The sequence below is a fragment of the Odontomachus brunneus genome, unplaced genomic scaffold (genome assembly GCF_010583005.1).
Source record: "Odontomachus brunneus isolate Ranch 3 - 2012 unplaced genomic scaffold, Obru_v1 Obru_scaffold_021, whole genome shotgun sequence".
Classification (NCBI taxonomy): domain Eukaryota; kingdom Metazoa; phylum Arthropoda; class Insecta; order Hymenoptera; family Formicidae; genus Odontomachus; species Odontomachus brunneus.
The window spans coordinates 1,354,650-1,379,095 of record NW_022639471.1 but is presented as its reverse complement, the minus strand read 5'-3'; the positions used below and the strand labels follow the sequence as shown (position 1 = coordinate 1,379,095).

General features: G+C 43.5%; 1 protein-coding gene and 1 long non-coding RNA gene across 2 annotated transcripts in view; one reads left to right on the top strand and one right to left on the bottom strand.

Moving 5' to 3' along the window:
* LOC116842148 overlaps window positions 1-7,664 on the top strand; it is a 97,798-nt gene extending 90,134 nt beyond the window's left edge. Inside the window, exon 3 of the long non-coding RNA XR_004377682.1 lies at window positions 5,873-7,664. This is a non-coding gene — a long non-coding RNA (uncharacterized LOC116842148). The remainder of the gene's footprint in view (window positions 1-5,872) is intronic.
* Window positions 7,435-24,356, bottom strand: LOC116842145 (putative inorganic phosphate cotransporter). Its single transcript, XM_032810913.1, has 8 exons — window positions 23,662-24,356; window positions 11,777-12,078; window positions 11,110-11,355; window positions 9,962-10,046; window positions 9,498-9,715; window positions 9,110-9,259; window positions 8,696-8,828; window positions 7,435-8,588 (listed from the first exon to the last, which is right to left on the bottom strand). Exons 1-8 carry the CDS (start codon window positions 23,684-23,686, stop codon window positions 8,140-8,142), a joined length of 1,608 nt encoding a protein of 535 aa, XP_032666804.1. The 5' UTR covers window positions 23,687-24,356; the 3' UTR covers window positions 7,435-8,139.
* Between the last annotated feature and the right edge of the window lie 90 nt (window positions 24,357-24,446).

Here is a 24,446-nt window from a genome sequence, read left to right as displayed (position 1 = left end):
AGAGAGAGAGAGAGAGAGAGAGAGAGAGAGAGAGAGAGAGAGAGAGAGAGAAAGAGAGAGAGAGAAATCGGGATACGGAGTAATGCGGCGTGAAGACGCGAAATTGCCATTACCGCGATTGATCTGATGAAATTAGTTGTTTAATTATATGAATTACGCTCGCGCTCACGTTCACGGATTTTACGCGCATTCCGATGGAGATAAACGCGCGTTGATTCTGACGAGGGTTAATTTTCGTGGCGGTTGTTCTATTCGAGGATAACGGAGCGCTTGGGTCGAGGAGAGTCCAATTTGTTCACGGCGCGGAATCTGGCGCGAGGTCCGTTATCGAGCGGTCCGAGGATTCTTTTCCGCAGACGCGCCGGCGAAGAGGAGCCGCACTTTCCGACACGAAAGCCGCGGTCCCGCCGCATTCCCGCGAAATTATTGCCTACCGTGACTCTCTCGGACCTTCTGCCGGTGCCGGGTGCGCGACGGTGTCTCGAAATTGGAATCGTGAACGAGCGAGACGGCTGCTCCCACGACTGCTGTATATCGAGAAGTATCGAAGAGCAACCAAGAGAAATTGTTATTTCTTTCTCTCGTGAATGATCACCGTGAATGATCGATGACAGTTCTTCATCTTTGGAAGAATCATCTTCACCTTTTGTAGTTTTTTATATCAATATATATATCTGTCTTACGCAGATAATTATAATTATATAATAACAATTATATTTCTCTCTCTCTCTCTCTCTCTCTCTCTCTCTCTCTCTCTCTCTCTCTCTCTTTCTCTCTTTCATAAATATTAATTATAGTTTTCAACCTGGAAATAATCATGTTCATCTTTCTCATTTTCTAAATCATAATATATCTTCTACAGATGACCACATTTATTCAATAACAATTATTTATCTTTCTCTTTCTCTTTATTTATCTTTCTCTCTTTCTTCTCTCTCTCTCTCCCTTTCGTAAATATCGATGACGGTTCTTGACCTGGAAAGAATCGTCTTTGTTTTTCACAGTTTTTCAGTCAACATATACCTTCTATAGATAAATGCAACTATTTCCGCCGTTTTCACCGCGTGATTCATTGACCACAGTTGCCGAAGGAGAAGGTCCTGCGCTCGCTCGCGACCAACTCGATCAACGTGATTCTAATGAGAAGGAGCCGTACATTTTAATAAGTTCCTCCGAAAAATTCCGACGGCGCCGATGGCGGTTCTATGGTTGCGCGATCTTCGCCGAGACCGTGCTGCCCCGAGGACGTTCCCATGAGTCGGGGGCGGCCACACCGACGCTTTCCGTAGGCTCTCGGGGGAGCTGTGGAAGATGCTGGGCCCGAGAGCAGCCGGGGGCCATGCCATGTTCCTCGTGAGCGGTGCGTGCAACCGCGCGCTGGCAAACACGTTATTACGCGAACCCTTAATAACCCACCGAGAGTTAACCTCTGCCTGGCTATCTCTCTCGCTCTTTCTCTCAAGCTCGCGGAGAGAGCTCCGACTTGTCTCGCTCCTTCTTCTTCTTCTCTGCCGCCTCTCCTCCTCCTTCGCAACGACCCGGCTATCGGATTAGTTATTCCGCCAGCGACGTGCACGGTAGCCGGTAGCCTTCGATGCGGCTCCGAAACGCGTCGTTTCGCGGCTTCGCAGAGAGGGGAGTTCTACCGTTTGCTCGCTAGCTAGCTCGTCCGCCCGCTTTTTCCCTTGAAATCTGACAGAACTGTGACAGTCTGTCGAAACTTAAAGAAAAAGCCTCGTATGATGTCTCTGTGCAACTGTACATTGTTAAACTTGACGTACACCAATGCGAGGGAGATCGGCATATCAACGACGACAAACACTTTCGCCGCGACTGAAACGTGCTCCGAATTGTTTCTCGAACGGAACTTACTTTGAGATCTCGCGCTCGCAACGGGAGGACGTGAGTAATTCTGCAGGTTGATGAGCTCGTCTCGTCGCGCACTCGCTCGCTCGCCTCGGCGAATATTGAGCGACGAAGGCACAGAGGAACGAACCAGGAAGCGATGCGACGCAAGAGGCTTCCGGGCTTGTCGCGTCGCCGGATCAATGTCGACGGAAGGTATCGGCGTGCGGTTGTCGCGTTATTCCCGACGTTCCCGCGAGATGAAGCTCTTTTACATTCAAAATCACGCCTCGTCGCCGAGTGATTCGCGACGATCGAATGTGCTTGTCGAGTAACGCCAGTGTGGATTTCGCTACGCGCGGTCGCGTGTCACTAATTAGCTCCACGCACGTGTGCGTTCATTTCCATACAAAGTCGCGCTTAGATCTTAACAAAGATCTTTTGCATAACGCGCGAGTCGCACCGATGATCTTCGACACACGTCGCAGTGACGCGCGTGACGTGTCTCAATGTGCCGAGAACTCGCGCCTCACGTTATCGATTCCCACAGTCGGCAGGTTGCCGCTCGACCGCCTCGTGGACGCTTCGTCGGCGATGCGTCTCGCATGACGAGGACTCTGCATCTAACATCCCGCGAATTTCGGTATTAGGACCGTATGAGCTGAGTGCGCGCGGCGACGTCCAGGCGCCGCAAATGACGACCGCGGAGCGCCGGAGAGCCCGACCGGGAAACGCCTTTCCGTTTGATAGACACACGCAACGCGCTCGCGTCATTCAGATTAGTCCGATTGCCGACGCGTCCAAGGTGTTTTCGACGATTGTCCGGCCCGGCGAGATAGACCCGGATTATCATGCGCGTGCATGTCGACAAAGGAAGTTTAGCTTGTAAAGCTGATTAAACCTTAGTTAATCACAACCGAGCAGGCCCACATGATGGAGAAAGAGGTGAACCACGACGTCGTCGCCGTCGCGCGTTCGCCACCGGCGTACAAAGTCTCTCCTCCCACTCAGCACGCGTCTCCGCGCGAAGCTGCGCTCTCTCCTCTCTCTCTCTCTCTCTCTCTCCTGCCTCCTAGCATACCCACCGATGCACGCTGTCGGCATGCGCGCGCACGTCCACCTCTTCCACCACGTGCTCGCCCGTTGACAGCTCGCACGAGCGGGCGGTCCCGCGCGGCAAACCGCGCACGCCACGTGCGCTCCGCACCACTCATGTTCGCCCGCTGCGCCGGACAGAAGTACTGAATTCGGTGCTGCAATCAGCAATTCAGCGCGGCCGTAGCTGCCGCAGTTCTGCGGAGCTCCTCCTGCGCTTCCGCGTGACGCGACGCGACGCGATGCGACGCGACGCACCGCGGCGCGACGCTGAGCGTTTCTCTTTTCCGTTGTCACGTCGCGCCTCGCGGCGACCAAGAGACGCGCGTCTCGCGAGTTCTCGTGTACTGAGAACAGTGCGCATCGGAAGGCGATGATGTCTCCTCTTACTCGGTTGGGTACGATGAGGCGTACTTAGCTAACGACCATGTAACTTTTCTGCGGCAGTGCAAACGTTAAGGGTGAAGATCTCCACGTTTCTATAGTTTGAAAAATTATACGATACAAGGGCCACATGAACTCATGGGTAACTTTCCACGGAAAACTTACATTATGTCATTTTTCTTAAGGAAAAGGTGCAAAATGGAAGTGCAAAGAGCGAAAATTTCCACGCTTCTAAAGTTCGAAAAGATGATTTTTGAAAACTCTGAGTTCACGTGAAGCTATTGACTTTTTTTGGAAAAATTACACGATGTAATTTTTCTGTAGATGTACAAATGTCAAATGTGAAGATTTTCACACTTCCATAATTGGAAAAATTACATGATTCGTAGAAACTGAAATCCATATAAAACTGTCCATTTTCTTTGGAAAAGCTACATCGTATAATTTTTTCTTTGGCGATGGAAATGTAAAAGATGAAAATTTTCACGCTTCTATAATTCGGAAAATTACATGATTCTTAAAAACTTTGAGTTCACATATAACTTCACGGTTCTATTTTTACAGAAAGGTTACATGCACGTTGTTGTCTTGACAGGGTTTTTCGATAATTTTTATTTTATTATTATTTATTATTTTTGTTGCTATTAACGATAGAATTGAATGCAAACAGGCTTTCCCCATCTCGATTCGAATGAATTCTCTAAGATTTCACGCTGAGACCTTATAAGTGGACGATGCTGCGAAACGGTTCTGTTATCTGTTCGACGACGTACGCGCGATTGCTTTCGCGTGCATCGTTGCACGATGCAAATCACTCCCTTCCAATACATTATTCGCGCAATCAGGATGAGCGATCCGCCTTGACGCGCGATTAGCCAAAGCACTTGGGAACTGAGCCCTGAAACCCTTCATCCTGATAAGAGTCACCTCGTTCCACTTTTGTAACCTGCGTTCGTTTTAACATGTTGATCTTTGTTGATTGTACGAAGGCTTAATTGATGGTTCAGATATGGAAATTGTGGTACTTTAATTAATTCAGTCCGCGCATATCTTTTGCTTCGTCTCAATGACCGCATAATCGATTTTTCAAATATGATTGATTATATTTTATATATCGAGAAAAATCTCAGTTCGTCAAACTGGATAGAAATTTAATTCAATAATGAGAAATGATATGATTTATATTACCACAAAACATTTTGGAAACATTTGTTTGAACATTTGGCTGCTTTAAAACTCGGTTAAAATAAACAATTGACTGAATAGAAACCTCCTATAGGAATCTTCCTGTTCCAAGTTTTCCGTTTGGTCCATATTCTTGTCAGGCAATTGTTTTTAAACCGTGTCAGAGAAGAGACGGTAAATAAGAGCAAGACAAGGTTGTTGGTGAGATTTTTTTTTAATGTGTATGAAATTGTTTTTGTGCATCTAACTTGATGAGACGTGATGGCATCATTGTGCTGGTTGCTAGTGACCATTGTACTCAAAAGAAAATACGATAATGGCAGTTATGCAGAGTGTCCCAGACTCTCCTCCACAATTTTTGTGTAGAACAGATTAAAATAAATATAAAAATCCTATACAATTGTACTATTATGTAATGTTATGTACATTAGTGCTACATACAAAACTCATATAGTATCATCTACTACTGTGTCCAAAAAGTAAGACCAATTTAAAATTTTTTTTTTAAATCTTTATTATTCCAAATCTATTTCGTCGCCTTCAAAGTAATCCCCCTCAGACACAATACACTTATGCCAACGTTTTTTCCAACCCTCGAAACAGTTGTTAAAGTCGATTTCCGGAATGGCCTTCAAAGCTTTCTTCGATTCAGCTTGTATCTCTTCAATCGAGTCAAAACGGTGTCCCCGGAGCGGTCTTTTGAGTTTAGGGAATAGCCAGAAGTCACACGGTGCTAAATCAGGTGAATATGATGGTTGTGGAACGATATGGGTCGAATTTTTAGCGAAATGGTCTCGAAGAACCAATGCAGTGTGAGATGGCGCATTATCATGGTGCAAAAACCAAGAGTTGTCTTTCCACAATTCCGGCCTCTTTTTGCGAATAGCTTCCAAGTCTTGACGTTTATGATGTGAAATTTGACACAGATGCCTGTCACAGTGCTACCAATTTAGAAAAAAAATATTTCTGACATTCGATATACCCGCAATTTAACTTGAAAATTGGTCTTACTTTTTGGACACAGTAGTATATAGTTGCTATCCCCGTGTCTTTTTCTCTCGATGTTTAACCCTACAGTCGTCGCATGGGGTCTTTAAGAGAATATTATATCCAAAATAGTCTTTTCTTACATTTCACATGAACTCAATTAAAAACCTAATTAAACAAAGAAAATATTTAAGTTTCTCAACATAAAAGATACAAAATAATTTTTTTATATTTTTTTATATTATTTTTATAATTATTTTTATATTATTTTATATTTTATATCTCTCAAGATCCCATGCATCGACTCGTGTTCGGAAAGTAGCGCGACGACTGTAGGGTTAATGTGTTAAGACGAAGTATGTATAATCACATACAGGTAGCGCGTTCAGGCAGCACGCGCTCGCCGGCGATGCACGAAGTGAAGAGCGACAGCGATCGCTCGTATGCGTCGTCCGTGCGGAAAGACGCGCAGGAGAGACGCGGCGAATGGGTGCGAAGGAGGGACGGAAAACGAGCGTGCGTTCGTGCGCGAGTGACTGGGACAAGCAGACGGGACGACTTCCTCGGCCGGCTGTTCTCCTGGCACATCGGCGCAGCGCCGCAGCGCCACGCGTCACGGCGAGCACCATCGCAACGCGCGGCGCCCCTACGCCGGCCACCGCGACGCGGCTACGCCGTGGCGTTACTTTTGGCTCCTGTCCATCCATCGTCGCGATGCTGCGCGGCGCTGACGCCTCCTTCACCCGAGGACCGTCGTCGTCGGCGGCGTCGCGCGGCTCTCGACTACTTCGACGACGACGACGACGAAGAGGCGGTCTGTGAGGGAGTGGGAATGGCAGCAACGTGTCGTGGCTTTCGGGCACCCTGGGCTGACAATTTGGTCTCGCAGTTGGATGATTTGATAAGGTAGAAGGCGCATTAGCGATGATGTTGAGTGGCGATGTCCTAAATTGCACGTTAGTCTGATAGAAATATGTTAGATGTATGGTCTCGTAGACTTCAACGGGATTAGAACAGGTTGGCCAGCTTAACGTTTTGTTTGGAAAAATGTTGCGTCGAGAGACAAAGCCTTTCGACGAAATCTTAATTTGAGGTCTAGTTAACGTAATGAGATAATGACCGTAAACAAGAGATGCTGGACCTTGAGCTGATCGCAGCTACAAATTGTAGTTCATTAGTTCTGTGAGATAGCACGTACAATGAAGTGCGTACTGATTCTTATACAAATATTTCACAACAAAACTTAACGCCACCTGGTAGATCTGCGATGCACGAAGAAGCGCTGTTCGTCGCGTCGTAAGGTCTGGTACCGAGGATCAGTAAAGTCTGACTCTTCAGGCTTGGCAGATGACAACATCTACGATGGTATAGCGCTTAATCCTCTTTATTAGCGACAGGGATGGTCGTCTAATTTCCCTAATTTGCCGTTGAATCATATTGTAACCTCGCTTTTTTTTATAGAAAATTCTATTTTCTAAAAGAATAATCGATTCAAAAATAAAAATTCGAACGGATTGAAGACAATTCGTAATAAAATAACATCAAATCAAGAAAAGCTATTGAGACAGTGGTTGATATAGAATATGAGAAATCTTATCGAGAAGATAATCATTTGACAAAAAAAAAGTTAACGAGTATTCACTTGAATTAACTGCTCAATCGTACGATGAGCTGATATTATTTATGACAACAATCATCTGGAATCCATTTGCGTTACTAATATTGCAACCGACGATGAGAGTTTTATTAATTATCAGTGACTAAATATACAGAGGACTCCAAATGATCCAATTGTCTGAGATTGTATTAGCTATCCTTATAGAAATATCATAAGAATCATTGATAATTACTTATTTTCAGTATTAAAAATATGATAGTATGATATTTCTATAAGGGTATAAACCGGGATTTTCTTTGTAAAAGGAAAATGACGGACACTTGCTAAAAATCGCATATTTATTTATAAATTCGTATTATCGGCTGATGTCGTGTAAACGCTTAGTCTAAGCTAAAACGCCGCTACTCGCTCGTTTCTCTTTGATAGCCGCACTTACAGTACATCGGTATTGATAAAAAGTGAATAAAAACGCACTGTATCATCATCCAACCCTAGACTTGGCGGAACTAAAGGAAGCGAATCTAATGTAAAAACTATAAAAAAAAAAAAATCGAGGCCTTTACCTTGGTAGTGTAATTTTTTCTCGAATTCTCGCGCACTAAGTATAAAACGGGAAATAATCGCGACAATAAGTTACCGCCGATATCGTAGAGAAATAAAAGACGCGATTCTCTAAGCGCGAACTTACCAGGCAGTGTGAAACAACTTGCATCTCACGGGCTATCGCTTGAAGTTTGTTGAAAGGTTTCTAAACGTTTACCGACCGCACTGGATGTCGCGGAGAATAAAAACGAATACTGTCCCGTCTGGAATATGCATCGCGTCGACGAGGTATCCGGAGAATGAGATACTTGACAATTTATTTGTGGGATGTAAAGTTCATTCGCAAGAAATAAGTTTTATGTCCCACGAATAGATTTTTAAGTATTTTTTCTCAGTGTACGCGCCAAGATCGCGATGGACCACGTCATTTCGCTCACCTCTCGCAATCTCTCCGACCAGTCCCAACTTCCACGTTCGCGCCGCTACGAAATCGTCTTCTTACTTGTGAGCGGAAACGATTCGACGAAGTCGTTGCCGTCCTCGACGGTGGTGCTCTTCTTCGTCACTCTCTCCGCCGGATTGTTCCACTTCTGGAGCTCGCCGGTGCCGAATATCAGGAAGGTGAGCCCGCTGATGCAGTACATGGTCGCCAGAGTCCAGAACACGATGGTCCACTGCGTGTAGGTCTGATTTTGGTACGTGATGGTGCCGACCATGAAGCTACTGAGGAAGCCGCCCAATGAGCTGAAGGTGTTGGCGATGCCGAATATGGTGCCCGAGAAATTGGGCGCGATGTCGAGACCGTTACCCAGATAACCGGCCGTCACAGCGCCGTTTATCGTCAGGGCGACGGTGAAAATGACGACCGAGGCTGCGCGATCGCAACCGTAATACGCTTGGATCACCATGAGAACACTGGGCGGTATCACGGCTGGAACATAGATATTGGGGTCAGACTCATCTGATGAATCGAACAGCTGAATCTTGCAACTGAAACTTTTGCGAGAGATGTCGTGAAAATTGCGAGACTTCGCTTACCGAGCGTTGTGAAGATTTTACGTATCGCCGTGACGGACAACTTGTTGGTGCGACGCAAGTAGTCGGCCAAGGTGGACGTGGACACCGCGAAGACATACTTGCCGAGATATGGCAGCGAGGACAGCAGGCCGTTCTACGTTCATTACAGAAGAATCAGTGATGACATACACTCATTTGTATTCAATTAATCATAGAAAACTATTCGCCTGTTAATTTTATTAGTGTACATTAAAATTACATTACGCTATCAGTGATGACATAAATATGTCGCGTCTGTGTATATTTAAACTAAATTATCTCACGTTGTCGGAGAAATCAGCGATGACATAACGTGTTTGTGTATCAGTAGAAAAATATTTGCCTGCTAATTTTTATAAGTGTACATTAAAATTATTTCACGTTGTCGACATGTACCTCCTTAATGTTGAAGTGCAAGATGTACTTCATGTAAGTGGGCAGTTGATTGACCACGGTGAAGTAGCCGAAGACGCTGCACGCGTGCGTCACAACGATAGCCCAGACGGACGTCGAGGTGAGGAGCGACCGCCAGGGCACTGGCAGGTGCTGCAATCAGTAAGGCTGATTAGTATCACGAGTACTAACGGGATTTTCAAAGAAGAGAGAGAGAAAGAAAGCAAGATATAATTAAATGAAATGACCGAGTGGCGAACAAATTGCGATGCGTAACGATTGTAAGTCACACGCTTTTTTTGTGCATTCCGATCCGCACGTCGCTTTTTGCGCTCGCGCTTAGATGGCAATGTCCAGATCTAGAGCGAACGTCTTCTACTGTCTCGAGTACCTTGGCGGTGGCGGTGACTCCGATGGCGTCCTCGATATAACGCCGCTCCTCGTGGCTGATGCGCGGATGCTGCGATGGCGAGTCGAACACCAGCAAGAACCACGCCGCGCTCCATGTAACGCCAATCGCGCCGGTCACATAGAAGACCGACTCCCAACCGAGCGAGGCGATGAGATAGCCGCATATCGGCATGGTGATCGCGGCGCCGAGCGACGAGGCTGCAAGCAACGATGCGACTTACGGTTTCGCGTTTCATGCGTTTGACTGCGCGCGCGCTTGTCCGTCCTCGTGTAATCCGCGACTGTTTCGTCGCATCTATCACGCGCAAATGTGCTCTTCTCGTGGTTCGAGCGGAGGACACGAGACAAGAGATCGACAGTTTTACGCGGAATCCTTCGCGGATGGGTGGACCGCTGGATTCGCGAGATCCCACGGCGAATTAGATCGTGAATTGGATCATTTACCCATCATGTTAGAGACGAACTTGCTACGCTCCGTCGGTGGAATCCATCGAGCAGTCATTGGCTGGATCGCAGGCCAGGTGGCACCCTGATTTGCGGAATGAATCAATCTTGAGAGATCATCGGGCTTGTGACAGTCGTTCGCTAGTGTCGTTCGTGAGCGCGTTTCGTGTGAAACTCGACCGACGCGAGTACAATCGGAACAATTATCGGGCGCGAGTCTTCTCGCAAGAACGGAAAGAGAAACAGAGATACACTGAGAGAAAGAGAGAGAGAAATATGGTTAATTTCATGAAAATTATCCGGCATCGAACATAAGTTTATGTTGTTTAAGCGGAAAAACAAAAATAGCGCAATATTAATATAAAATTATAAAATTTTTACTATCAACATAATATTTCTCTACGAAAATAATTTTACATAATAATAAAGAAATAATTTCCCTGACTACAATTAAGATAAATGTTTCAATAACTGAACTAATAAAAAAGCACTAATGAGTAGTTTTACGTTTTTGTTAATAAATTTATTATTAATAAATGATTAATGGAATTGCAAAACTAACATTCATATAAAACTTTGATTTGTCAGGAATCGAAAACTAATAGAAAATAAAATCAATAAATCATCATATATAAATCATCATACATAAATCATCAATAAATATCGATTATAATTTTTGAGATATTAAATAATGCCTGTTGTAATTTGTAATTGAACTGAGAAATAAATTGTGTTCTAATTATCGAATGATACAGACTCGACAATAGAATGATTATTAAATAATATTACAAATTGGCATGAAGAAATATCCCTCTATTAAAAACATTTCAGGGACTTCTTTAGAAATAACTTCTTTAGAAATTTTTTAAATTATTCTTTACAAATATATTATTAGTGTTTCAATTATTGGGACAATTATCGAGACATTTACCTTCTTTTACCGTACCAATCATAGCCAGAAATATTTTAAATCACCAAATATTTTTCTCTCAGTGTAAAGAGAGAAAGAGAGACGGAAAAATGCTCGATAGATTCAGATATCAAGAGAGATTCACGTGTCATTCGAGTTAAATGACTCTCGCGAAGCGGACATTCGCCGATATTGCTCGTAAGCAGCGAGAGATCACGACTTAAGATAAACAACGTACCAGCATGAATCCCAGTACGACTCTCAATGCCGCGACCACCGCGTAGCCAAGGGCGGCGGCTAACGGCGTCAGCAGGGTGATGAGACTCGCTATCAGCATGCTGTAGCCGAATACCCGTCTAGTGCCGATGATTTCTGCGAGCCGACCGCCCGGTAGCTCCGTGCAGATGTAACCCCAGAAGAAGCTGCCGAGGATCAGGTTCACCTCGTACTCGTTCCACGGGTACTTGGTCTGAACTCGCTCCTCCTGCAGTACAACAAAACCAGCCGTGAACACCAGCTCGAAAGAGTCTCCTACAGAGAAGAAAAAGTGTGCCATGAGAAGAGGAGTGCGTTGATGACGATGACGCGGGTGAAGAGGGATACGTCGGGCGGCTTATACGCAGCTGATGAGTCGTTTCTCTTTCGAAAGTTTCTAATGAGGCCCTTCGTTTCCTAGCGCAGTAAATCTGCCTACACAGGCGATACCTACGAACTGGCCTTCGTATAACGAACGTTCTCTCCTCTCCCTGTCATTTCGTGATTTGGCCTGAGTTTCGTTTCTCGGCGAAGGTGTTAGGCAGATGAGGATGTACGTTTAGATGAAGATTAATGCGTTCGGAGTTCGCCGGTTATCGTGGGGTCGTCAACCGTGCAGCAAGTTCGGCATTACGCAAGTCGCAACGAACCGGGTGTCGCTGTGGGAACGCCGATAAGAGCGCGGTGCCGTTCGTCTCGTTGACTCTATTAGCGGCTGCGTCGACGTCGATCTGCACCGGGCCTCTGGTGTCGTCGATCGGGCTGACGTCGCTCGTCACCGTCGCCCGGGCACCGCACTCGTCCACCGACTCGTTGGCATGCGGGGACAGGCTGCTGTTGCTCGGCGTCACCATCGAGACGATCGCTATTGTGAGATTCACGCGCAGCATGTAGTTCAGCATGAAGCCGAGGATCACCATGATGTTCAGCACCTGCCTGCATGACAGGCGATCTGCGAAAACGCATTTCCGGTGTCATTCGATCCAACGATCGGGTTCCTCCGCGGTCGGGGAAACACGAGAGAAAGAGAGGTGTCACGAGAATCTAGTCGTTGCGTCGTTTTCTTTGATCCGTGCGGGATGACACGTGCGAGTCTATCTTGTTTCTTCTATTGCTAAATTAAGTATTTACATTTTTGGCGAGACAGCCAAGTACGTGAGATACATGAGACAATCTTCGCGTTGTTGTGAACAGAAATTGCGGGTCGGCAAAAGTCGCATAGACGTTACATCCTTGCCGATTTTCTGAACGATCTTCGATCTCGTGCCGCGCGACTAATGACATTTGATTGATGCCGACAATGTATCGTTTCGCCTGAATTTCCGCGGCGTCTACCGCGCAATCAAAGCCGGGGAGGGGACGCGGTCGCTTTTGAAAACAGGATGATGCTAACGCGTGCCACCGCTCGTGTGACGTCAGCGCGGCCGCGTCACACGTCTCAAGTGCCGTAAACAATTTTTACGTAACGCGACCACACGCGATCGCGCGTGTGTATTTTTGGTCCATTATTGATCTCGGCGTGGCACATCGCGTCGTTATCATGCACGATGAGTCGCGAGGTCTCTCATCTCGAGGTCACCGGGGACGCCGTCGCAAGACCGAATGTTGCAGCGCGGAAGGATCTCACGCTTCCTCGGCCTTGTCTTATCGCGTTATCGGAACACTTGGAATTTTCGTGCGTGCACGGAAAAAACGTCCCCATTAGTGCGACTGAAGTGACAATTGCTTTTCGTAATAAATCAGTTAATACGGATCGATATTTATCCTAAAAATATGTAGTCATATCTTAAATTTTATAGACCTTCTACAATAAGTGAGCAAATTGATCAACCACAGTATTGTCCCACAGTTGATTATTTTCGAGAATAATGCATTTTATGATTTCATCCTCCTGTACATACTTTCATTATGTAATTGCAATTTTGCGTAAACCAACACGGTGTACAACTGCAGAGAAAAGTCAACACTTCGTCGGTGAAATCTTCAAGTACGGCATTCACTTAAAGTAGCTCAATGTTCAGACCAATGTTTTCAGTAACAGAGATATTTCTTGTTACTAAATTTTCATCTGCTCCCTGGTTCAGTTACGCGAACTAAACTTTTTTCCGCGTCTCTCCACGAGGAGACGCGACGCTCGCATTTTTCCCGGCGAAGCCCGCACGTGGAAATCAACGCGATCGGAAGCGTCGCGATGATCAATTCGTGATTGTTAATTTGCGATTCGTCCGTTGTAATGAATCCGTCGGTCGTCGCGTGGATAGCAGAGCTGCGACCGCGAGTGACAGTCCGACAGCTTCGCCGTCGCTTGGCAGACCGCCGGAATTATTTCAAGAATGGCGAGCGCCGCCGCGGCGGGTCTGCCAATTTTCCTCCGTCGGTCGCGCGCAGTTCGCACGCATTTCTCGCGGGCGCAACGACGGGTTTTGCAAACCTGCCCAGGCACGTGCTCTCGCGCGTGTGAAATTCAGAATCGAAAGCTCCAGGATTTCCGCGAAACGTTGCGTCAACGAGCGTACTTCGGAAGCGCGAAGCTCGCATGAAGTTCGTGAGCTTCGCGAAACAACAAACTACAGTCTCGGCACCTCGTCCCTGATATTAATAGTCCGTTTAGCATACACTGTTAAATATTGGAGGGTTAAATTTAAACCAATTTCTTGAGTTAAATAATATTTAGTTATTTTTAACTATCATGTGTGTCAAAATTTACTATTTTGACACAAAACATGTGTTTAAAAAAACAACCACATCTAATCAACCCATTTAAAACAATATTAAGTTATTTTTTACTAAAACAAAGGTTACATTAACGTGCACATAATAAAAAATAAACTAAATTTTAGTCAAATTTAATACATTTCTTAAGTTAAATTATTTAACTCCATTACATTAGTTAAATTAACGACATACTTAGTATGAGCAGTGGCGACTTATAGGAATGGTTAAAAATAATTCAAATTGAGTATAATTTGACACTACGAACTTAACAGTGCCTTAAGATCGCCTTGTACTACGCCGATACCTGCGATACCTGCGATATCCGCACGTTACTTATCGCGCCCGAGGTTATCGTCGGAATACTTTTACGTCTCGGTATACACTCATGTGTACACATGTGCAAATAAATTGCGTTTTATTGATGTAACGGAGAAGCTGGAGCACGGGTAAAGACAACTGCGTTAGGGTAACTGGATTTCTTGTTACTTGCACTAAGAGAAATTATCCGATAAAAAATTAACGAATACATCCGGTCAAATTCTGATCAATTTTTATCCGATCAGAATGTCCGATTAAATTCTATCGGGTACTTCCGATCACAATGGCATTTCATTAGATAAACCAATCAAAAAATTATAAACCGATATTTCTCATTGGAGTTATCTCAACCGAGTTTCAATGCAGCTGAACGTTCAGACGAATGTTCTCGGTCGGAGTAACAGAAATATTATTTTTCTTCAGCGAGTTTTTCGTCTGATCCCTGTTCAGTTATACTCGAATTGAAATTTATTTTTCCGTGAGAAGGTGGCAGAGAAAAGAAGATCAGGTCTCTCTTATTCTAATAGTGGATCCTGTCGGATTTATTGATTTGGTGAAGAAGTTCGATTTTCAATAATTTGTCAACGATAAACCCCGTTTACCTTCAAAATTCGTGGGAATGCTGATAGAACATTGGCAAAGGATCGCAAACAATGATGGCAATTACGCGGTTAATGAATAATTTGTTTTTGATGAACACTATAACATTAAAGTTGATTCAAAGATCAAACCTAATCTAACTTGACCTAATTGTTTAGCTAGTATAGTTCAACATTTTTTCCCACGATATCTACAACGAAACGGTCAATGTATAATAAGCATGCGATAAGTCGACTGTTGCGACGATAAAGTCTAGTTAAGTCTAAGGCTAGTTGTAATTAAGATTGGAAGGAGAGTTTAATTGGAAAAACAAATGAAACACGTAAAAACACATGGAAAAATACGTAATAAATAGGCGGACGATAATAAACTGAAAAATGACCGGGGAGGAAAAAGATCGATTGCGCTAATTTTGGCTTTGTCCCCCTGAGAAAATTTGATCAAAATTACAAAAATTCGAGATTGAAATTACGAGAGAATCTAATCCAAAATTACATGCTAATATATGCAACTTTTGTCGAAAATATTCGTTGTCACACACGTTAGCTGAATACCTCGTAAGTCACGTGAGAATGTCAATATATAACTCTCGCAAATGGCAAAAGCGGGGATTTGACGTCGCGAGCCAAAGTTCGAGCGAATAAACGGATAATCCGAGGTATTTTTTATTAAGATTATTTTTTTACAAAAACATTTTTATTAGTTCTTTCGTATAATTTTTACGAGTGTTTTGTTCGGATTGTTTGTTACACGATATTTTACAGTAGACTTTTATTAGATTTTTGTAGTATAGTTTTTTATAAGTGTTTTGTTAGAATAGTCTTTTCCACGGGTTTTTATAAAGGATTTTTGTTAGATTTTTTATAACAAGGTTTTTTGTTACAAACGGATAATCCGGGATCGCAATATCCGATTAACTTCGCATGAACTTGGTCGCGAGTTTCAACCCGATCTGCAGAAATAACGACAGATTATATCGAGGGAACATTGTCGGGGGGAGGAAGGTCGAGCCGGCGCTTCCTTGACGCAATTTGTTCTACTAACTGACTAACGCGCTGCGTCTTTGACGCACTTAATTATTACAACAGCGAAGCGCAATCCGAGCGACAAATAAGTCACGTGTGGTTGCATAAGATTCTCTCGCGCCTTGTGCACCAGTCTTCGGTGACAAAAGAGTCTGTGGTTACCTGTCATCCGCAAACTACGAAGATTTCTTGCTCGCGAGCATACCTACACGGAAAAAAAAACTCTCAGTTCGTGCTACTGAACGGGAACGAAAGACTCGCTGATGACAAACAATATCTCTGTCACCGTGAAAACACCGCTGAAAACATTCGGCTAAACATTCAGTTGCGTTACAAAACTCGGTTGAGATAACTGAGAGAGCACTTTGCTGAATAAAAGCCTCTCTTGCAGGAATCTTTCTATTCCTATAACCGGGTTTTGCGTCCGGCTCCCAGATAATAGAAAATTCAGCTACATTAATGGTTAAGATAAAAGTCTGGACACGTCCAATGTCTGGACACGTACCTAGCATGTATCTAATTCTGGACATGCTTGTTATTTTAATTTGAAAATATTGAAATATTCAAATTTTCAATATAGAATATATATATGTATATATATATTGAATACATATACAAATATTTTATGTTTGAAGGTTAAAAATTCGTATTTAAAGTTGATATTCGTATTTAAAATCAAAACAAGAAGAATGGCCAGGTACTTTTATCTTAGTTGGTTTTTTTCCGTATAGAGATGCTACTACGTGGTAGCCATATGAGAACAAAAGATAAGGAGAAAAAAGAATGGGAACAAAACACGAATGATTCGCAGGAAGCAGAAAATACTTCGGACACGTTCGCGTTCTGCTCAATGTAAAATCGCGCGATTCTAATGAGCCAGTTTTGACGTAATCATTTTGACCACGAGGAAGGTCGCATGCGACCTGCATTACAGGTACGTTCTTACGGTCAAAGCTCGATATGCGATATGATCGCAATTTCGGAAGCAATTCGCCGGAGTCGTTCAATTCGTTGGTCTTCTTGTTTTCGCACGTTAATTGTTCGTCTTTATTGCCGTATTATCAACAATTTTTTTATCGCCCCTATTAGACCAGAGGAAGCGAGAGAGAGGGGGAGGAAGAAAAGTGCTGTTTTAGTACATACACGGAAAAAACAATTGTGTAAGGGGATAACTGAATTTTCTGTTATTGGACAAGACAAGAAACTCGTAGATTGTAGGAACAGGAAGATTTCCGTAGGAGGTTTCTACACAGCCAATCGCTCTTAGTTGTCTCAACCAAATTTTAACACAGCTGAATGTTCAGATGAATGTTTTTAGTTATAGTAATAGAGATATTGTTTCTCATAAGCAAATTTTTCGTCTGGTCTTCAATCAGTTGCACGAACTGACTTTTTTTGTAAACGAAATAAAAAAACATCCTCGTATTAATCTATAGTTCCTTCGCGTTTCGACAATCAATGCTGCTTCCAGTATGTATACATGTATACATTTCAGTGAAGTTATCATATTTATCATTGTAGTTCATGTGTAGAACTAATGTTTCTAATACTTTGTATAATTTTTATATACTTCGAAATTTGTCAATATATTTCCCGAAATTCCATTCTTCTAAATATCTGACAGTTCCAACGTCCATTTCTTTTATGGCGACATTTTAATAAACGCAATAGCAAACCGAAACAAAATCTCAAGCGAGACAATTGAGTATCGTGTCATTTGCGTCATACGCTTAAAGAAAATTACCAAACTGTCTAGATGTTTACGACTAAATGTCTCGACTACTATGCGTCGAACCACGTAACTAGAATATTAAGTACGCGGACCAGATATCGCATATAAATAAATTCACTACATTACCTCTCATAAAACGAGTATAGTTTTAATTACCAAGTAATTTCTTTCAGTATTTGCGAATCGACATCTGCGTCCCTGATGAGCGCGACTGGAATATTTTCGCTATTAAGCGAAGAAACTCCGTTTCCGTCGATGAATAGATTACCATCGCGCGATTCGTTTGCTCGCTCTACGCGAGCCGAGAAAGGCTATTACCGGTGTGACCCCAGATGACGACGGAATCAATCAAGAACTATTACACGTCCTTTGTTATTTTCGCCTCGATCGGTCTACGCGCCTGTTTGCCGACACGCCCGTTCCTCGTTCATGTGAATTTCCCTTTTTTTTCGCTGATTCCAGCCTGGGAAGGTAGAAATCGCGTATGAATGCGCGTTATCAGCGCATTTTCGTCGTCGTGTTTCGTTTCGTGAAACACGTCAACTGCTTGCGGCTCTGACATTAGGAGAGACGAGAGAGCACGCACAATTTGGACAATTGGATGGAGAGGAGTGGCTGTTTAAAAAGACCAATCTGGCCGATAACAAACGGCAACTCACGGATCGAGCCCGGCCCGCCACACGTCGCGCTATCCACTTAACCGCTATTACGACCATTACCCTCCTCGATCGCGCGACAATTGACGGGGGCACGCATGAGAATTGCGTGCGGGGGGTACGCGAGGCTCGCGTACTTTCTGGCAATTCGTCGAATCGACGTATTTCGAACGTTCACCGATGCGTCATTATTGTGTTATTATCGCGACAGTGCAATAACGGCGCGATAACGCGCATGAATGCAAATTTTTATTTCGCCCAAGACTCTGCTCTCCGCCGAAGCTCGCCTTATTTAGGCCGATTATTAAGACCGAATGACTATTAATATTGAAATGCGAGAGGGTTTCCGCTGCTTAGAAACCGACGTGGTCGACGAAGGGTCAAGGTCCGGCGATCCGGCGTAGCACCGCGAGTTTACGCAAGTTTAGCCGTCTCAATCGACGCTGTGTTAACTACGAGAATGAAGAAATCAAGACTTCATTGTTAATAACGATACATCTGCGGAGATAACCGTATTAGAAGAGTCACGCTTAGTGGCGATCGCGAATCGTTCCGCGCTCGCGGGGTCAGTCTTGAACAGTCTTTGAAAGGCGCTCTCGGCGCCACTAATCACGATTTTTACGGCCGCTTTTACTCGACGGTGTAGGGTCGTATCGCCGATGACCTCGATAGAATGACGCCGGTTTTAACGGCCAGAAAACTGACGTGGCGAGGCATGATCCGAATCGGCGAAGATCAACCCTTCGCGATCCCGGAGGGGAGTCGCGCGGTTCTCACTGAGTAACTTAATAAAAATAAGAAACCGAGTTGAGATAACGCTGAGTGTTAATGAAGATAATTTTCAATGGAAAAACAATGATGTTTGAAAGTTTCGACTGTGCGATACAATAATTTTAAATATAATTAAAATAATGTAATTTTTAATAATTAAAATAATTTTTCAAATTTGCAATGTACATGGTGTAAAGCTGCTTAGAAAAAAAGAACATTCTTGTTTGGAGGATATCTTTATTGTTAACATTTTAAAAATAAGATTAATGTTAAAATGAAATTATATGGCGTTGAACGAAGATAAATTAGTTTTCAATTAAGACAAATATAGTCAAATTAACATAATCATTTTTTTATATATAAGCAGGAAAGCCAATATTATTGGTTATATATGAGAAAAATGATTGTGTTAATGACTATATTTGTCTTGGTTGTAGACTAATAATATATAACCAAGAATACTAATAATATTCTATGAGAAAATGATTCTTTAAACAAGAATATTCTTTTTTCTCTAATCCCCAATATATTAATATTAATTCTTAGTTCATTAATCCCCTTTTAATCGCCAATAACTGAAGAGGATACCAATAATGGATTATTTCACTCTACTTCGTGATTACTTCGTGATCTTTAATAACTTCTCGATCTTTAATAGATTCGCCAACAGGGTTGCACATGCGTGACGCACTCTCATGAGAGACCGACGTCGCACATGTGTGACAGCGATAATTTTTATTCTATGTTCACGTAAACAAATTAGATCTGTTCGCGCAGTTTTACATAAAGGAATTCCAAGTATGCTGCTACAGACAACTGGCCGGATGAGCAGCGGTAACGAACGTGTTAATTTACCTCGCGAGATGTGAATGAGGATAAACCGCGATACCGGAATTCGCGGAAACGTCCGTTGATCAATTAGCGGCTCGGTTTCTCGGTCGAGATACCAAGTTGGCCAAGAAGTCTCAAAGTCGCGGGCGAGACACGGCGCACGAGATTCAGTTCTCGGCGAATTAATCTGAGGATTGCATTCTCGTGCTCTTCGAGCTAGTTGAAAATCGCACACGAGCGCAGCGTACGGCTGCCGCGCGATCGTTTGGTGCTTTTTTGCTGAACGATACTCGCGAAACGTTTACTCAGCGCTCATTGTATTTTCATGCGAAAAGATTACATGTTAAATGTTTAAGCATACTGACTAATGATCCGCAGGCGATAGCAGTTTCACTTTAAAACAACTTAGTCATTGACTTAAAGAACTTTCTAATATAGAGAGACTCGTGCTCGGTCTGTGAGACCAAGTTTTAAGTCACGGAAATGAAATAAATCAAATTTGTTTTTCTGGCATTATTTTGGTCTTGAATTAAAATGCTCGCACACAATAGCACATAAAATGGTCACGTTATCCCTTTTCGAGCGTATCCAACATCACTTTCATAGAAGAGAATCATTCATAGCTTTTTATCTAAGTAATCGTGTGCCAATTGCTTGTCAAAACCTGTATTTAAACGTCTAGGTTTATTATCTTTAAAAGCTAGAATTACGAATAATCTTTTATCTTTTAAGCTCCTGAGAAATTTGATTGTTGATTGAGAGATATTGTTGATTACTCTTCTCTTTTACAACTTATTTACATTTAATATACCTGATGTTCTACTCTTATGAAGAACCCACCTTTTTTTTTAGAATTGTATAGCCTTATAGCGAATTTTAATCTTTACATCATTTATGTAATATAAATATTATATTATTTATTACCATATGTTAGCGAGTACTTATTATGACATCGTTTTCTCTATCATATATCGTTAAATATTTTTAGAACTGTTATCATGGAATAACTTAACAGGTTCTCTTAGATTACTTAATTAGATTACTGTTTTCTATCATGCTTTCTTTATTTTCTTTCTACATTTCTTTTTACAATTGCATTTTTATCTTTCTCTTTTTGGACTTCATGTTTTTTTCTTTTATTTACTTAAAAAATACATTACCGTTTAAATAAGTGAATAAATAAATAAATAAATACATTATAAAACGAGGAAAAGATTTGGTTATATTAACATGAAGTTTGGTTTGTTTTGATAAACGAAGCAACGCGTCTTAGTTGAATGACACGGGATTTCTGGTTCTTACGACCCAAATTTTTTAGAATTTTTGTCAGAACCAGAGATCCCATTTTTCCCCGACCAAAAATAATCGGTTAGTTCATTACAACCATATCAAACACAAACAATATAATCAAACGTTTTTCTCTGCGCATTAATGGCTTCGGAAAAGCCATTGACTTCGTGTCTCGTCGGTCTGAGAGACCGGTACGTGAGTGAAAGAAGGCTAAAACCATCTCCGAGACGCGTTACCACGGAGATCCCTTGCGTTCTCGAACGCAGCCGTGCGCTGCCTCTCGCGTCTTTTGGCAAAAGCGACCAACAGATTAGTTATCACAACCTTCACCCAGAACCCGGTTGCACGTTTCGCACGGCGGGGAGCTATTTACGTCGGGTGCGTTTCGTCGTTTTGCGAAGGCCCGAAATAGCGCAGCGGCTTTTCGCAGCCGCGGTTTAATGACTCGTCCTCGTAATAACGATCGCCGGCACCGATTCGGGTCAAGAAGCGCGAGCCTAACGATTGCAAATGGAATTCGCAGCGCGTGCGAGCATGCGAGCGCTCGGCCGCGCTCGCGTATTCGCACTGCCTGCCATTGGCTGAAGATTAGAGGCTGGTGCGTCGCGTGGACTATGAGCGGCTATTAACATTACATTGCGTGGCACCAACGGCTCCCCGACGGTGACGCGAGTACATCGCCGACACGCGTTAACCTCAGCGGCATCGAAAGTCCAGGGCAAGAGACGTCCGCGAGTCTATCTTTTCTTTTTTTTTGCAATACGTAGACACCGCGCTCGTGTCACGCCGCGACTTCATTCAGAGATCGCAGGTTACGCGCGGGTTATCCTGTTGATCCAGCGTTATGTTCTAATACGAGCTGCCTAATATCTTTCTCTTTTTCTCTCTCTCCCTCTCTTTCTCTCTCCCTCCCTCCCTCCCTCTCTGTACTATAATGTGCCATCCTCGAACGCGTACTTAATCTTGGATTAATTTATTTAAAAAGAATTGGCGAAAGGATCGTGCGCGATCGTCTTCGAAACTTCTTTAGTTAATAACTCAAAATCTACGTGGCTATTTGTAAAATGATAGAGAAATCAAACACAAACATGAGGTTTATATTTGATGTCTTTTTTCGCTCAGTTTAACTTAATCTATAAATTTACGGCAGCAAGCGTCGCCATCAATCATTTATTACGTAGCGCGTAATTTACTTTAATTAATCCTCTTTAATTAATAACACAGAATTACACGTGATTTGTTTACAAAATGATAGACGAATTTTTTGCTCAATTCGATCTAATTTACATGCGCACAAGAGTTCTATATATTATTGACTCAGCCTGTATATATTTTATGTTGAATGTTGAAATATTTGCATTTGAAGACAGAATGAGATTATAGACAAGTGTCCGAGGTTGCTACTTTTATCTTAGAACTTTTAGCGTAGAATACGCTCAAATCGAGAATGCGCTCTTTTCGTTTTTTCGTAGACTCGTGCGTCTTAGATCGTCAATCAGTCGATGTGTTTGTGAAGGTAGTAGCAAAGGTAGTTATAAATCGCACGACGACTCCCGACAATAAACGTGTTCGCATCGTCGCGCTTCGGTGTGCCGTTAGAAGACGATATCTAATTTTGGAATTAACAGAGCGGTCTTACTTATCCCGTGGGCGGGATTGATGCGAGCACGCAAACGGAAGCTGCTCGCGAATAAAATACTGACGACTCTCGTGACGAACGGCGGCGCTTTAATTTCAAGCTCGTCGCGTCGCCGGTCGAATTATGTTGTTTCTTGACGAATCATTGTCGTAACGAGGAATATATTAACGCTTGAGCGGAAGCAGCCGTTCGTTGCCGTCGCGCGTGATTGCGTGCAATTAAGTTTTACTACCAGTCTGCCTTTTCGAAATCATCATATTATACCGGGGAAAAGAAATAATATTATATAAATTAAGGGACAGAACAGAAGCAACTAAGAAGAGGCAATATCCAAGCGCGAAATAAATGTTAAAAATGTTGGTGCGAATATTTTCAATTTTATGACTGTATGTGTATATATACTCGTAGATATAAAGTAAGAAATAATATATTACTTAAAGCCGATGAAGAATAAAAATTGTTGACGCACGATAAGTGACGATTTAATACGCAAGAAATTATCATTATTCTTGAAAACATTCATAGATACGTAGCTTCGACAAATATCACCTTTATTGAAAATTCGCGTCGCGAAAAAAACAATGGAGAAAAAACGAGGTCGCGATGATATGGAAAAGCCTTCGCGCACGCAAATTAGACACGAGATGCGCAAATTAGATGTAGCCCGAGGCGAGTATGACTAACTTAAACCTAATACGTTCAAATTAGTTCATGGAAAATTCTACTGAGCCGCGGTGAGATGGATTCGCGCTAAAACCAAACGGCTTGCGAGCCGAGAATAAAATCGTAAGGATAAAACAAATTTGGGGAAATCCCAGCGTCTGACCAGCACGCGACACGACGGATCGCTCATTTTTAAGTGAAACGCGACGTGATGGTCAAAGGTCGAAGCGACGAATCGGACCACCTCGCTGCTTTCAACCCCTTTCAACCCCACGCACATGAATCAGCGACTTACCTAGTACGCTGCGGTTGGACGCCATCTCGCCGGTATGTGTTTAGAGTGCGCTCGTGTGCGATGTGACAGTCACAAATCACGCGCGCTCAACATAAGAGCGCGCGCCTCGATTTCCCGCTCTTCCGCGTTCGAATCGGTTCCTTTCGCTTGGGGTTTCAGCTTCGATCCCACTTATCTGTACCACCACACGACTCTACTCTGCGTTGTTACCGTACCTCACTCTCTCTTTCTCTCTCTCTCTTTCTCTCTCTCGCTCTTTTTTTTAACTCTCCCTCGCGTATCAACTGTCAAACTGTATGACCGGTAGACTTTTGTCGACGTGTCAGCTTCCAAAAGCCCGAGGAACACCCGAGAAAACTTGACCTCGAGAGGTGAGCTCTCTCCCTCTTTCTCTGTTTTCCCTCTCGCCCGGCGTCGCAACTCGCTCGCTCGCCGTGCTCAAACTGCGCTCCAAAACGCCTGCCAAAAATCTCGTCTCGCCGGGCGACGGTAAATCGCGGCGCTAGCTGCTGCTCACGCGACGTCGAACACGAGGATGAGGAAGATGAGAAGCAAGTGGAGGCTCGTCGACAGAGCGTCGCGACACCGACGCCTTCCGCGGGCTGTGTCGTTCTTCGGCTTTCGTATCGTTTCGTTTCGTTGTAACGCTCCTCGATGTCGTAACGAAGGCTGCGTATGACGAAGTGACGTGAAAGAGAGGGAAGAGAGGCTCGGCCGCGCACGTCACGGAAGCGCGCGCGCGCGTGTGTGTATGTATACAATGCCGCGCTTTATTCGTCAACGAG